This window comes from Galeopterus variegatus, unplaced genomic scaffold (assembly GCF_000696425.1).
Source record: "Galeopterus variegatus unplaced genomic scaffold, G_variegatus-3.0.2 Scaffold613, whole genome shotgun sequence".
Lineage (NCBI taxonomy): Eukaryota > Metazoa > Chordata > Mammalia > Dermoptera > Cynocephalidae > Galeopterus > Galeopterus variegatus.
In genome coordinates, this window is record NW_007726724.1 from 262,537 (window position 1) to 279,285 (window position 16,749).

At 44.1% G+C, this 16,749-nt stretch overlaps 1 protein-coding gene across 1 annotated transcript in view; it reads left to right on the forward strand.

Moving 5' to 3' along the window:
* The window catches only part of LOC103588751 (mitotic spindle assembly checkpoint protein MAD1-like), a 402,917-nt gene that overhangs the window by 227,602 nt on the left and 158,566 nt on the right, over positions 1-16,749 (forward strand). Inside the window, exon 6 of the mRNA XM_008570554.1 lies at positions 13,745-13,835. Within this exon, the coding sequence (XP_008568776.1) occupies positions 13,745-13,835 (91 nt within the window). The remainder of the gene's footprint in view (positions 1-13,744; positions 13,836-16,749) is intronic.

The following is a 16,749-nucleotide window of genomic DNA, read 5'->3' on the forward strand; positions in this document are numbered from 1 at the left end:
AATACTCACAGTCTATGCCAGAAACTGTTAGTCACACTCCGGGGAGCCCCTCATTTCCTGGCCAAACTCATGGCCTTCTGGGTTCTGCGGATGGTCTGGGAACAGGTCGGGTTCCGGGGGCTGAGGGAGACCTTGGTTGCCAGGGGCACTAGAGACACTGACCCACCTCAGGGGACAGCATGGTGCTCTGTGAACCCCACTCACACCTGAGAACCCAACTTCTTGGCCTGTGTCCTTTCCACAGCCAGGTCCTAGGCTCTTACTATTCTTTTTTAAAAATGTTGAATAAATCCTTATTAAACACACCTGCTGTAAGTCTACCTGTGAACCTGTCTGTGTACATGTGTAATCAGGAAGACAGTCCCTGCTCACTGAGCGAGCTTCCAGGGCAGTTGATTGATCTCTGAGATGTGGGGCCAGCATGGGCAAAATCACCATCCCTAACCCAGACCACCATGAAGCTTTAACCCCTGAAAAGAAGAACCAGCTTTCATTTCTTTTGTCCCATTTTAAACCTGCTAACTTCCCGTCCGCTGTGCACAACCTTCTACTGTGGGCCTGGCTCTATATACCTGAGTGATTGATCCCATCTGAAAGGTGGCTGCAGCCAGGATGAGGCACCCTCAAATTGTACTCCCAGGTGGGACGGCTTGATGAACTACCCAGCCAGGTCTTGGGAGTCCAGGAATTTTGACAGGGCTGAAGGGGGAGGCCTGTGGTCAGCAAGGCACCTTTACCCAGGCTTGGGCACCCCATCAGCAATCCTGGGCACCAAAACTGGGCCCCCTGCCAACCCACTGCTATGCCCGGGCTCAGCAGGTGGAGCTGGTGATCGTGGCCGATGGAAGCAGGCATGGTTTCCATACCTGGCACTGCAGGCTAAATCACCACGACTCTTCATGCCCCTGCCTTACCTTGCCGTGGGGGAGCAGAGGCGGGCCTTCTATAGAGCAGAGCCTTTCCAAGCTGGATCCTTTGCATTGACCTGCTCTTTTTTCTCTCTGGAATCCTTGTGCCCAGTATCCTGAGCTTTCACCCGCACGCACCTCAGGCTGGGTCTGTGTTTATGCACCATGGTGGGCCCTCAGAGGCCTTTCCTTCTGGTGTCTTATGTCCTCCAGTTCCTGAGAGCTTTTCTGAGCTGTTCACCGATTATTTCTTCTCTGTTTTCTGTATTTCTTCTTTCTGAAACTATTATTTGGATGTTGGAATTTCTGAATAGTTCTCTCTCTCTCTTACTTTATGTTTTCGATCCTATTTTCAATCTTTTTGTTCTACCTTCTAAAATATTTTATTAGCTTTATCAACTTGTCCTTTTATTATTTCTGTCACCATACCTTTAGTTTTCCGAGAATTTTTTGTGGTTTTTTTTTTGTTGTTCTCTGGATATTCTTTTATGTATAGAACGTCCCACAATGTTTTATCAATACAGTATGTTCACTGTCTCTTTGATGTTAATAATGAACTTTTGGAAGTTTTCTTCTCCCTGTTTAGTCTGTTTTCTCTAAGTTGCTTTTCTTTCTGTCAGCTTGGTGGTTTGGCCCTTGATTTTTTATTCTGGAAGATATCCTTAGTTGTTTGGTGATCCTGGGCTGTCTGTGTCTATTAAGAGTGAGGCACCAAGCAGTTGATTGGACATCCTGTGGCCTGGTGGAGTTTGTTACTGTGGCTTCACTAGCTGAACTTGGCTGGGCCCCTTCACTGGGGAGCCCTCAAGATTAGTGTCTTTTCTCTCAGCCTGGTGCATCTTTGGAGAAGATGTGGGTCTGGAAGGTATAGGCCTGCACCACCAGCTTCTGGGACCCAAATAGGGGACAGTGCTGCAAAGCTCAGGGTCACTGTAGGAACTTTCCCTGAATCCCCCATTGACAGTGGGGTAACCTTGCCCTTACCTGATCTGAAGGCTTGTCTCTCAGCCCAGAGACCTTCTGTTTTCTCTCTCAAGAAAATAAACCTCTAGTATTCTGCAAAGATATTGGGATCAACAGTGTAAAATGTAGATACGATGTAATTTTTAAAAAGACTTTCAACTTCCTGTTCTGGCCAAATGGAGCAACTCCATTTCTCCCACAGCCTCCTCCTCACGCTTGAAAAACCCTGGCCATACACAACAAACAAGCATAGCAGGCACTAGCAATGGAGAAAGGCCCTGCCTAGGGACCCCAGGGCTTGAGGAACAACGTGGTGGTAGGTTCCCTAAATTTTCTTGTTGCAACCTACGTATCCTGGACAAGAAGCTCTAGAAATCTCCAATCCAGCACCTGCAACAGACACAGACAAAAATCTCCAAGAAAAACCTGTTCCCCACTAGCCAAAGAGAAAAAGGGCAGCCTAGCAGGATGGAGAACAGAGAACCTTTTTTACCATACCCACTCAGCTTCAGCCAAAAGCCGAGGAAGAACTGTCCCCTTCCCACCCTCCGCCCACAGAAGCGAAAGCAAGCAGCAGTGCTTCACTTCTCTGCCCAGTGGTATCAGCTGGGCTGAGTAAGGAGCTCATCTCCTACCCCAACCTGCAAAAGCAGGCAATGCCCCAGTGCCTGTGCCGGGTGGTGTCAGCAGGGCTGAATGGCAGCTGACCTTTCTCTCGCTCAGCGGAAGTAACACTGCTCTGATTCTCCTGCTTATTTTGGCACCACGGGTGCCAAGCAGGGAGCTGAGCCTCCACCCCCACCCACCATCAAGGAGGCAGAGCAAGATGGTGGGTGGGGAGCTCCTCACCCCACCTCTCCCATGACCCAGTGTCAGAGGCTCGGCAGAATGCTCCTGTCCCTTCCCTGTAATGCTCGGGCAATGAGGCAGCCCCATTTCTCCCATCCCTGATGCAGCGGGACCCAGTGGGGAGCTCAGCTTTCTTACACCCACCAGCCTGCAGTGAGGTGGTATATGTCTGCACTCCACTTTTGCCAGAAAGGTGTCAGTAGGGCTGCAGGGTAGCTGTTGGCCCTGCCTCTGGATCTGCCAAATAACAGAACTTCAAAACATGTGAAGCAAAAACTGGTGGAACTGAATGGGGGAATAGACAAATCCACATTTGTAGTGAGGATTCTCAGCAATGGATAGAATGACTAGACCAAGAAGCAGCAAAGATATAGAACAACTGACTGTCACCGCCAACCAGCAGGATCTAATTCATGTCTATGGAATACTCTATCCAACAAGCACCAGAGTACACCTAGAACATTCACCAAGATGGGCCACATCCTGGGTCATAAACCTCAACACAGTTTTAAAACTCAAATTCATACAGAGTATGTTCTCTGGCCATAATGAACCCAAACTAGAAGTCAGTAACAGAAATGCAACAGGAAAATTTCTAAACATTCGGAAATTAACAACACAGTTCTAAATTGCCCATGTGGCTAAGACAAAGTCTCAAAGGAAAGACATACAACTGAGAAGTAACGAAAATACACATACCAAAATTTGTGAGACACAGCTAAATCAGTGCTGAGAGAAATTTATAGCATTAAGGTCTCTAGTTTATGTTCTAACCTCAAGAACCTGGGAAAAGGAGAGCAAAATAAGCCCGAAACGAGCAGAAGGAAGGAAATAAAGAGCAAAAAGTAATGAAATTGAGAAAATTATTGAAACAAAAAGCTGGATTTTTTTGAAAAATGCAATGAAATTGATAAACCTCTACTAAAATTGACAAATATGAAAAGACACAAGACACAAATCATCAATATCAGGAGTGAAACGGGATGTCACTCCAGAGCCTATAGCCATTAAAAGGGTATTATGGGAATATTACACATAATTTTATACTTATAAATTGATTAACTTAGAAGCAGTGAACCAATTCTTCAAAAACCACAAACTACCGAAACTCAACTAAGATGAAATAGATTTGAATAATTTTATAAACATTAAAAAATTGAAGTCATGATTAAAATGCTTCCATGGGCCGGCCCGGTGGCGCACTCGGTAGAGTGTGGCGCTTGGGAGTGTGGCGGCGCTCCCGCCGAGGGTTTGGATCCCATATACAGACCGGTCCGCTCACTGGTTGAGCGCGGTGCGGGCACGACACCGAGGGTTGCGATCCCGTTGCCGGTCACGAAAAAAGACAAAAAGGAAAAAAAAAATGCTTCCAAGAAAGATATGTCCAGGCCCATATAGTTTCCTTAGAGAATTCTAGTAAACAGCTAAAGAATGATTAATATCAATTTGACACAATCTCTTCCAGAAAATAGAAGAATAGGTTGCCAGGTTTCAGGGGTGGGGTGCATGTGTCTGTTTACAAAAGGATATCTAGAGTGAACCTTCCAGTATTGGGACAGGTCAGTATCTTGATGGTGGTGGGCACACAAATCTCTACGCACGGTGGAATTGCACAGAAGTGGACACATAGGTAAGTACACATGAGCTGGTAAGATTCGAACAGTCTGTGGATTTCACCAAAATTGTTTTCCTGGTTTTGGTACTGTTGTTTAAGTTTTTACCTTTGGGGGTGACTGAGAGATGAATACTGTACACGGGACCTCCTTGTACGTTTTCTGCAAATTCCTGTAGTTCTGTAATTATTTCCTAAAAAGGCTGGGGATTTTTTGTTTGTTTTTAAGAAAAGGCCTTCAACCAGTTTCTAGCTGTAGCCGTACCTTCTCCCTGCATCCAAAAATAACTACTGAGGTACTTATTCCTGAGACTTTGGAGATTTTGTGGTGTAAAAGCTTCTTGGCTTTTCCTTTGCTAGTAAAAGATTCAGCATTTTGGGGTCATTTGCCACTCATCCATCACTTAACTTTTAAAGGTTTTTTTGATGTTGTCCCTTTTATTTTCTTTGTCTTCAGGTATTTGCCTTAAAAAAAAAGTAAGAAAAACCTTTACTCTTGTTTCAGTGGGATTTTGAGAGAGGTTGCACTTAAAGTTAAGCACATGGTCATGCCACGATCTTTAACTGAAGTCTTTGTTGTTTACTTCATTTACATATTTTTTAAAAAGTGAAACACATAATTTGAATCTTATTTCTCCACTTTATATTATCACATGAACACTTTTCCATGTTTTTATAAACTTTTCATAAGTATTAATGTATATTAATGTATAGGTCGCTCTGTAACATAGTTGACTTAACTCTTTTGGAGCTTGAGTGGCTTCAAGTTTTCAGCTATCACAAAGGAACTGTGATGAAGATCTTTGTGGGTAAACTGTTGGCCGTGTCTTAACTGATGCACAAGAGGATTTTGTGTCCCTCAAAAGACTGACTTTACTTAACCTTTGGAAGTCTGGTTGCATTTAGGATTCTGATCCATTCTGTTTTTGAGAGCAATGACTACTGCTCCCTCTAGTAGTAATGATTGTGATCAGAGGAAGCCATCATTCATTTAATGCATACTGCGGGCAGATACTGCACTACCTGCACCCTCTGCGTTCTCATGCTGCATTCTAATAGCAGTCCTGAGAAGGTTTTTAAAGATATGTATTTTATTGGGGCGTAATGTATGTACAATAGAATGCGTCCATTTTAAATGTATTATTTAGTGAGCAGTGGAGTTCCAAGGTGGGGCAGTCATAGTTGTCCATCCAGGGAGCCAGTCATAAGAAGATACATCACTTTTAGAGTTTTAAAACAATAATTAAAGCAAATAAAGGCCATTTTACATTTTTTTTTTTTTCTTTTTTCATGTCCGGCAATGGACCGCAACCCTCAGTGTCATGCCCGCACCGGACCGGGACCGGGACCGGCAATGGGATCGCAACCCTCGGTGCCGTGCCCGCCCCTCACTCAGCCAGTGAGTGGGAACTGGTCTGTATGTGGGATCCGAACCCTCGGCGGGAGCGCTACCGCGCTCTCAAGCGGCGCACTGTAGCAGTGCGCCACCGGACCGGCACATTCTACATTTTATTATCACTATATACCTGCAGTTCTAAAGAACATCAGTAATAAGATACTCCTCCCACCACCATCCTCTACCAGATGCCACGGTCATGTTTTGACAAATAGATACACAGGCATGTGATTATCACCACAGTAGGGTATAGGACGTTAAAGTTATTATGTAGTAAAATTGACTTTTTTCTTATGGCGTACAGGTCTATGAATTTTAATCACCCCATAATTGGTACAAAATAATGTTATCACCTTAACACCCCCCCCCTTCCCTGCCAATGCTCTCCTTTACATTCACCACACCCTACTCCCATACCTCTCGGTATAGCTGGGGTCAGGGGATGCAGGGATGCGGGGCATTCCTCTGCTCTGCCAGCGGCTGTTGACTTCGGAGTCCATGAACTCTGTCCAGTCTTTATGGCCGTGTTCTGTGAGGAAAGAAGGGTGTAGGGTTCTTGTTCCGTCTCATGGATCCCTGCAAGGCTTTGCATGTACATTTTCTTTATGAGGAAACAGAAGCTGGACAGGCAGAGTGATTAGTCTGAGGACCTGCAGCACATGTCTAGCTGAGCTGGGCCCCCACCCCTCTTCATATGAACACCTCCCGAGCAGGGTCCTCTCCTCTGCTCGCCAGCCTTTCCTGTGAGGTTCAAGGAAATGGTCATCGATGCCTGCTATGGGCCAGACACTGCTCGGCACTGGAAACATAGAGCGAGCCATTTGATGCAGGGAATAGAGAAGCAAGCAGGGACAACATGCAACAGAGCCCCATGTGGACAGTCAGTGCGTGATACGTAGGAGCCCAGCAGGGCATTGCAAGAAGGAGACCAGCCTGGGCAAGGGGCTTCATGGCCCAGATGCTCTTTGTCCATCTGGGCCTCTAGTTTCACTGGCTGTCCTCTGTTCAGGCCACTGGGAGCCTTAATGGTGCCCCACCTCCATTGCTCAGTCTTTTACTTCAGCAAGAACAATTAATCATGCTTCTTACAGAAGTTTTCCAGTGTATGTGATATATTCGTTATAGATGTTTATGCAAGGAACAATGACACCTTTTTAGCTAGTTTCCACACACACACACACACACACAAACACTTAAATCCATATGCGTACCTGCTTTAATTGGCTTTATCTTCTCAAGAAATGTTCTGGGATATCTAATTTCTATAGTACCCTCAATGTTTAGAAAAGTTGGAGTAAGTCAGTTTCAAGGAAATTATGCCAGAACTGATCGCTTTGAACCATTTGAAGGCAAACCAGAATTCTGAGCTTTTGAACAGATACGCACACACATACTTGTTCATTCATTCTCTGTCTTTCCTCCTTCTCTTTCAATAAGTTTGCTTGAAAAGGAGGAGAGCAAAAGAAAGTGTACTATTATAAAAATGTAGGGCCGGCCCGTGGCTCCCTCGGGAGAGTGCGGTGCTGATAACACCAAGGCCGCGGGTTCGGATCCTATATAGGGATGGCCGGTTTGCTCACTGGCTGAGCGTGGTGCTGACAACACCAAGCCAAGGGTTGAGATCCCCTTACCGGTCATCTTTTAAAAAAAAAAAAAAAAAAAAAATGTACAAGTGAGTACTATTTATGTGGGTTTGTTCTGACAGCTAGGTTGGGATTATAACAAACCATTTTTATTAATATGTCTGTATATTATGCTTATTTGAGTTTAGCTCTCAAGAACATTTTGCTCACAAGCCTTCAGAATCCATAATATCCTATTTTAAGAGGAGCCTTGGAGGGTTTCTCATCCAGCCTCTCCTGAAGATGAGAATTCTCTCCCTGCAGAAGGCAGGCTTCTCAAGGTGGCCTTAGAGGCCAACCCTAGCACACACAAGTCACCTGGGCAAGTTAATTTACACTTTCAAGAAACACTGTGATTTAGTGATCACGAGCATCAACCTGAGCTCATCTGTCAGGCTCGTATCCTGCACAGGCTGCTTACTAGCTATATGATCCTGGGCCTGTCACTTAACCTCTGTGAGCTACAGTTTCACCTTTTAAAATAGGGATAACAGTACTTACCTGCTGGATTGGATGTGAGGACTGAATGAACTGTTTGTAGAGCCCTTAGCATTTACAAGGTTCCAGAAACTCTTCTCCAGTTGATGTTAAATGTTGCCTATGATACACAGTAGATCTCACACTGCATAGCATCTCCCAGGAAAAACAAGGAAACACTGGGCTGTGGTCGGATATCTCTAGTGCCAGGGAGCTCCTTGCCTCAAGAGGAGTGAGTATTGTTATTGCAGAAATAACTTCTTAGGCCTGTTCTCGGGATGCTGGTATGAGCACGAATGGCCTAGACACCTGGGAAGGGCAGTTTGCAGTGTCTGTGTCAGGATCACAAAGGTATGTACCCTCTAACTAGTAATTCCACTTCTGGAAATATGTTCTGCAGGAGTGCTGTACAGGTATTGTTACCATGTAAAAGGCTTGCTGCCTGATGCACATAGAAGCTGATGCTATGGCACTGGATTTTTGAGAAAAGAAAGGCTTTATTGCAGGTCGATCAGCAAGGAGACAGGAGCAAAGCTCAAATCTGTCTTTCCGATCCAGGGGCTGAGCAAGTTTGAAGGAATGAGGACATTTGAGGGATTGACTAGCTCCGAATCAGTATATAGCAGTGAAGATGCTGAATGCCAGATTTTCCTTGCTGAAGGACTCTCACTTCATGGAAGACACGTGGAGATAGAACAAGTTTCACCTGGTATTAGGTGGTCTCGTATGAAGCAATAGATGTCAATGGCATTTGCAGCATGTTTTTTACAGCTTCATTTCAAGTGGACAGTGTGATAAGTTTTCACTTACAGACACATATACACACACTCTCCCTGTGGAGCCATTACCACATTCAAGATTGCCTCACCTCATCCACAAACGATCAGCTTTCAGTTACTATAGATTGATTGTCATTTTATAAGTTTTATTTGAATAGAATTATGCCATACGTATTCTTATTTTGTCTGGCCTCTTTGACTCAGCATAATTGTTTTGAGATATCACTGTGTACACACAGTGCTGAGTAGTACTCTGTTGTATGGATATACCACAATTTGTTTATATGTTCACTTGTTGATGGACATTTGGGATTTTCCAGTTTTGGGCTATTGCAAATGAAACTGCTTTATATTACCAGTAAAGTCCTTGTGTAGAAATACATGTTCTTTTCTCTAGGGTAAATATATTCTGGATGCAAATCCATTATCAGATATTTGTTTCACAAATATGTTTTTTCAATCTGTGGCTTGTTTTTTTATGCTCTTCGCCAAGGCTTTTTTTTTTTTTTTGTCTTTTTCGTGACTGGTAAGGGGATTGCAACCCTTGGCTTGGTGTCGGCCGCACCGCGCTCAGCCACTGAGCACACCGACCATCCCTATATAGGATCCGAACCCGTGGCGGGAGCGATGCTGCTGATCCCAGTGCTGCACTCTCCTGAGTGCGCCACGGGGCCGGCCCTTCGCCCAGGCTTTTTTTTTTTTTTTTGTCTTTTTCGTGACTGGTAAGGGGATTGCAACCCTTGGCTTGGTGTCGCCCGCACCGCGCTCAGCCACTGAGCACACCGACCATCCCTATATAGGATCCGAACCCGTGGCGGGAGCGATGCTGCTGATCCCAGTGCTGCACTCTCCTGAGTGCGCCACGGGGCCGGCCCTTCGCCAAGGCTTTTGAAGAGAAGTTTTTCTTTATGATGAAATCCAATTTTTCAATTAAAACATGTATGGTGTGTGTATGATTTTCTTAATGTATGATGTATGATGCTTTGAGTACCATACTTAAGAAATTTTGGCTACCCCAAGTTCACAAAGATTTTCTCCTATATTTTCTTTTAGCAATTTTATAATTTTTGGTTTTACATGTAGGTTTATTTCCACTTGGGGGTTAATTTTTTGTATCATACATGATATGGATTTTAGTTGTGTTTTTTTCTTCCTGTGAATACCCAATTGTTCCAGAGCCTTTTGTTGAAAACATTATTCTTTTTACATTGAATTGCCTTAGTATATTTATCAAAAATAGATTGTGTGTATGTGTGTGTGTTTCTGGACTCTGTTCAGATTCATTGGTCTATCTATTTTGATTACTGTAGCTTCAACATAATTTGTGAAATTAGGTAGTCTTCCTTTTTCTTTTTTAATGTTTTGACTATTCAAGGTCCATTACATTTCCATACGAATTTTAGAATCAGCTTATCAATTTGTATAAAGTAACCTGTGGGATTTTGATTGGGATTGCTTTGATTCTATAGATTGATTTGGGACAAGTGCATTCCTAACAATTTTGAGTCGTCCAACCTATGAACAAAGTATATCGCTCCATGTATGTAAGTTGTCTTTAATATCTCAGCAATGCTCTGTAGTAGTCAGTGCTCAGGCCTTTCATGGCCTGTTCAGTTTTATCTCTGTATATTTTGTGGTTTTGGGTGCTTTTGTAAATGATATTTTCCATTTATCTTTCTGGTATTGATTTCTAGTTTAATTTCATTGTGGTCACAGAACATATTTGGAATTACTAAATTTCTTCTATACCTTTTATGGTTCAGAATCTTATAAATATTTTGAGCACATATGAAGGGAATGTGTATTCTTCTGCATAAGTTGGAGTGTTTATAAATGTCAGTTAAGTCGAGTTGGTTGGTTAATGTCGTTCAAGTCTCTTTATTCTCCTGATTTTTTGCTAATTGTTCTATCAGTTATTGAGAATGGTATTGAAATCTGTGACTATAATTATGGACTTTTGTGTTCCTCTTTGCAGTTCTATCAGTTTTTGGTTCATTTCATTTGAAGCACTTTTGTTAATATATACATGTTAAGGGTTATGTTCTCTTGATTAATGGATTTCTTTATTATTATAAAGCTACCTTCTTGGCAATAGTGTGTGCTTTGAAATTTACTTTGTCTGGTGTTAGTAGCCTCTTCAGCTTTCTCTTGTTGGTTTTCTTAGTGAAAGGGTGTTAATGTCTTTCCACATCTTCATATTTTAAGTGAATTTTTGTCAGCAGCATCTAATTTTTTTTTTTTTTTTTTTTTTTTTTTTTTTTTTTGGGTGTTAATGTCTTTCCACATCTTCATATTTTAAGTGAATTTTTGTCAGCAGCATCTAATTTTTTTTTTTTTTTTTTTTTTTTGTCTTTTTCGTGACCGGTAAGGGGCGCTCAGTCAGTGAGAGCACCGGCCAGTCCTATATAGGATCCGAACCCGCGGTGGGAGCGCTACTGCGCTCCCAGCGCCGCACTCTCCTGAGTGCGCCATGGGGCTGGCCCAGCAGCATCTAATTGAGTGTTGCTTTTTAATCCAATTTGATAGTCTGCATTTTAATTGGGATTGGTAGACCATTTATATTTAATGTGATTATTGATATGATTAGGTTTGATTTTGTCATCTTACTATTTTCTTTTCCACTTGTCCCATCTCTTCATTCCTTTTTTCCTGTTTTTCTGCCTTTTTGAATTAACTGTGTGTTTTTTATGATTCTATTCTATTTCCTTTTTTTTTTTTTAGCTATATATAACTCTTTGTTTTGTTATTTTAGGATGCTATAGGGTTTATAATATACATATGTAACTTATCACAGTCTACCTTCAAGTGATGTTATACCTTTTCGCATACAGTGAAATAACCTTACAACTGTGGTGTTTTTTTCCACCTTGAACATTAATGGTATTGTTGTCATATATTTTATTTATACTGTGTCCTAAATCCCCAGTATATTTTTATTAGTTTTGTTTAAATGATCAATTGCTTTAAAAAATAGTTAATAATTTAAATATTTTTAAAAGATTTAAATAATATAAAAATATATATATTTACCATGCAATTATTATTTCCATTGCCCCTTTATTCTTCGTGTAGATACATATTTCCATCTGCCTTCTGCCTGAAGCATTTCCCTTAACATTTCTTGTAGAGTAGGTTTGCTGGTAATGAATTCTTTCGGTTTTTGTATGTCTGAAAACATCTGTATTTTGCTTTTGTTTTTTAAAGACATTTTCCCTGGGCGTAGGATTATAGGTTCATATTTTATATTTCTTTCAGTATCTTAAAGATTTCTCTGCATGCTCTCATTTGCTTTGTTCCTCCATTTGTGACATTACTTTTTCTAGCTGGCTTAAAGATTCTCTTCTTTTATAATTGTTTTTGAGCAATTTGATTATTATGTATATGTACTTGGAGTTTTTGTGTTCATGTTTCTTGTGCTTGGGGTTTGTTGAGCTTCTTGGATCTGTGGCTTTATACTTTTCATCAAATTTGGAACTTCCTTGTATTTTTCTGTCCCTTCCTCTTTCTCCTTTCCTTTCCAGTTACATGTGTTTCATGCCTCATGAAGTTGTCCCATGGCTCACTTCTTTTTTTTTTTTTTTTTTTTTGTCTTTTTTCCGTGTCCGGCAATGGATCGCAACCCTCAGTGTTGCCCCCGTACCGGACCGGGGACCGGCAACGGGATCGCAAACCTCGGTGTTGCTCCTGCGCCTCGCTCAGCCAGTGAGCGGGAACCGGTCTGTATGTGGGATCCGAACCCTCGGGCGGGAGCACCGCCGCACTTCCCAAGCGGCGCACTATCAAGTGCGCCACCGAGCTGGCCCCCAGTTCTTCTCTTTTCATTTTTAAAGATTATTTTTCTTCTTTGTCTTTTATTTTGGATAGTTTCTGTTGCTATGCCTTCAAGTACACTAAAGTTTTCTCTTGCAGAGTCTAATCTGTCACTAATCCCATCCAGTGTGTTTTTCATCTGAGACATTGTAGCTTTTTCCTCTAGAAATTTGACTGGGTCTTTTTTATATCTTTCATGTCTGTGCTTAACTGTACTATTATTCTCACAGGTTTAATAATTGTTTTAATGTCTTTGTTTGACATTTTAATATCTGTGCAGTTCTTAGTATGTTCCAATTGACTGATTATTCTCTTTGTCATGGGCCATGTTTTCCTGCTTCTTTTGATGCCTTGTAATCTTTGACTGGATGACGGACATTGTGAACTTTAGCTTATTGGGTTCTAGACATTTTTGTATTCATATAAATCTTCTTGATCTTTTTTCAGAGGTGTACTTAGGTTTCTTAGAAAGAGTTTGCCTTTCAGGTCTTGTTTTTGTGATTTGCTGGAATGTCCTGGAGCAGTTCTCAGTCTAGAATAAATGACCCTCACTACTGAGCCAAGACCTTCTTGAATTACAAGTTTTCCATCTAGCTGGTAGGCATAGCCACTGTTCCTGACCCTGTGTATATAGTGTCAAGTACTGTTTCCATTTGTCAATAGGTCTGGACAAACTTTGGTTTTTAAACCATATGAATATGTTTCCTATTCAAAAAATTAAATTAAAAAATGAAGACAAAAATAGTTTCTTATGGTGAGCTAAAACCTGCCCCCATTCCTGTCTTACCCACTGGTCTCTGTTTTGCCCTCTGGACCTATAGAAGATAAGGGAATTTGCCACAGACCACCCCAAAGCCTGCTTTTGTTCCTTATCTTGGTTTTTCCCCTCTGGCTCCCATCCTCAGCTCCTTTCACATCCCATATTAGAAATCTTTTCCTGTCTTTTCATCATTTTGAAGATTTTCCTGAGGTCATTTTCATGTTTTTCAGTGTCCTCTAGAATCTGTTGTCACACTCTAAGGAAGTGAACTCATGGATTCCTGCATATCCTTCCTCTTGTTTTTCTTATGTGCTGTCAATCAAGTTGTGGTCAACTAAGATGCCCCACCAGCAATATCTCTCCATCTGTATAGATCCCATCCTGTACTTGTATGATTTTGCACTTTTTTCTTAAAGTCACCCCAGGACTTCTTATAGCTTCACATATATTTGGAAACAAAATTTTATAGCCAAGTCTCTTATCTTTCACCCTTTTATTAACCAGAGGGCAGGACTTTTCCAGCATGGGCTGCTGTGGATGTCTTGTCATGTTCTTACTCTTCTTGCAGGTTAAAGATTGAGGAGCTGGAGGGGGAGCGGAGTCGACTGGAAGAAGAAAAGAAGATGCTTGAAACACAGCTTGAGAGGCGCATTCTGCGGGTGAGTGCTGGTGGACAGCCACGTGGCGGGGGTGTGCCCTTCTCCCCGGCTTTCTTCCCAGATTTGAATGTCATGGTGCCTGCACCTATGGGGACTTCATTCTACACACCCCCTTGCCTGGCCAGGAGCACATGTCCCAGAGTCCAGCAGAGTGGAGCAGGTCCCCAACAGGCCTGTGCTGGTCACTAGCCTCCTTATCCTGGTGCCCTCTTCACTCTGCTGACTTCCTTCTCTCCTGTCTGTGTGGACTGCAGAACCTGGAGTCTGTCCAGATTGTGGGGTGATAGGAACAGGTTTGAGGGTCAAGAAGCCAAAGAGAGGCCTTCTGTGTGGTTTTGGGTTTGCACCCAAGCCCATCCCTGTCAACTGCCATTGTGAAGTTGGATTGCTATTTGCATTGTTTTAATTTTACTTTTTAAAAATCTTTTATTCTGTCTAAAATTGTTTCATTACAAGAGACCCACAGATTTGAGGTTACCCACTTTTCAGGCAGGCCATTGATTTTATCTTGGCACCTATTAGAAGGCAAATCAAACCTCTTTTTTATTACCAATTCCTGGTGATGGGAGAAGTGACATCTTTGATAAAGTGAGGTGCTTCGAGCCATGGCTGGACTGTGTGCTATGCCTGAGGACCTGTCATCTTGTACCATTTTAATTGGACCTCAGTATTCAGGTGAGGCTTGCCCATCGGCTGTTCCATGTCAGAACGGAGTGCCAGTGTCTTGCTGGGTATTTAGTTGCACTGAGCCTGAGCTCATGGCTCGATGTCTCCCCAAGCCTCTTGCTGATTGGGGTCCAGTGTATCCCCACAGGAACTGCTTGTTGCCGCTTTGCTGCTTCTGGGCTTGTGCACCTTTTCACAAGGCGTCCTCCAGTAGCTCTTGGAGAGGTCACTGAGGAGTAAATGAGAAGAGAGGTGCAGGTGCGCACTTTCCCTGGCACACAGTAAACCCCTGACGGATGTTGGCCAGCACTACCATGATGTGCAGGTGGAATGTCCACTGGGTATTCACATATTGAGCGTATCTGTGTAGGATTTACAGGGGGGCCGGACATCTGGTGGGAAATGCCAAGTGCTGCCTGCACTGTGTGTGGGTTGACACAAGTGGTAGGATTAGCTGTGTCTCCTGCAACCCTCCCACTGAGCTCTGCATGGGCCCTTGGAGAGGCAAGGGCCCCTTGCTGCATGCCCAAGTGTGTGGCTGCCCAGAGCTGAGGGGCTGGGCTCTTGCCTGGGGAAGTGGGATGCTATCAGCGTTGGTGTCTGCCCTGCTCTTGATACCCAGCTTTTGGCAGCAGAATAGAGCAGGGACCTAGTGTGCGGATAGGTGATGGCAGCCGCACAGAATACTGAGTGTGTGTATGAGCAAGTCCTCACAGCATGGCTGTGACTGGGCCTGGTGGTCCTGGGGGAACAAATGTTGGTACTATGATGTGGTGACCTAGAGTCCAGCTCAGGATTCACTGAACCAAAGAGAGCCCTAGACTGGGACGGCCAGGAAGACTGTGCCTGGTTAGTGTGGGAGAAACTAGCTCAGAGGTGAAGTGGGCGATAGCAGCAATGAGGTTAGCCCATGGAGTGGTGAGGCTTCTAGACAGCCCTGCAGCCATTGCTGTCTCTGCACCCCTCCACCCCCCACTGCAATTACACCCCTGGAAGTGGATATTCCAGAGCCAAGCCCAGGGAAGGTGAGGCTGTACAGTCCTGCCAGTGGGTGGCTCAAGGTTGCCCCAGCACTGGACACTCATAGCTGCGTGGACTTCCTCTCACCTGCTTCCAGGCCATGGTTGCTTGTGGTCCTGCAGCTGGACTCTTCCCCCAGACCTTGCCTGACCTCCTCTCCCCCCATGTCCCCAGCCACCTCCTCCACTCTGCCAGCACTTTGAGTTCAGCATGAATCCAGACGGCACTTTGGACCATCCCTGACCTGAAAATGGGGCTTGTTTCAGGAAGGTCATAGTGATGGAGCAGCTTGAGTCAGGCTGAGTCCCCACTTCCCTGCTGAGTCTCTCCATGGTGGGAGTGACCCCGCACCTCTGCCCTTTGCTGTCTCCATCCTCCTGGGCCCACCTGGTTCTCTCCTGAGCTAGGTGGTGCAATCTCATCTTATTGGTGAGAAGGCTGCCACACAGGTTAAGAAATTTTTTTTTCTTAAGAAATTCAGAGCAGCAGAGCTGGATCCGAGCCCAGGTGTGTCACCTTGGAGCTTATTTCTGCCTCTGTGCTGTTAGCCAGTTCTCCTTCCCCATGCTGCCCCTGCTGCAGCCCCAGTTCTTACAACTCTGTGGGCTCACCTCACAGGAGGACAGGCTGGCAGCTGGCCTGCGTCCCTCACTGCCCACTTCTGTCATTTTCAGCTCACCAGCCTTAGCTCTGAGGACCCCCAAGCCAGGCATGCCCTGTGGTCACTGGTCTGTTCCCTCTGCCCCCTCAAGCCAGCTCACCTCACATGCTGGCTGCAGGTGGTAATGAGGGACCTGCTCCGGGGCAGTGAAAGGTTTATACCCTAAAAGCTGAGCCAATCATTCCAGGTGGTGTTGGTACCCCCACTGTAAGGGACATTTCCTGTCTGACTCTGATGCCAGGGAGGCAGACGTTGCCCCCTGGTTGTCTGTTAATATACACGAGGATGTGTATCTGTTCAGGGCCAGAGGCTGAGCACTGATGAAGGTGGGTGGGTCCCATCAAGTAGACAGTGACAAAGGGACGACACAGCTATGGTCCTGGCAGAATGAGGAAGCTGGCCCAGGCAGTGCTTGAGATGGGTCTGAAGGTGATTTAGACATGTGAAAACAAAGGAGGGCTGCCAGCCATCCCAGGGCTTGGGTGGGACCAGAGTCAGAGTCTGCAGCCCTTGGTGGGAATCCTGACTCTTTCCCTTGGCTGGGTAGTCTTGGGCATGTAGGTTTTT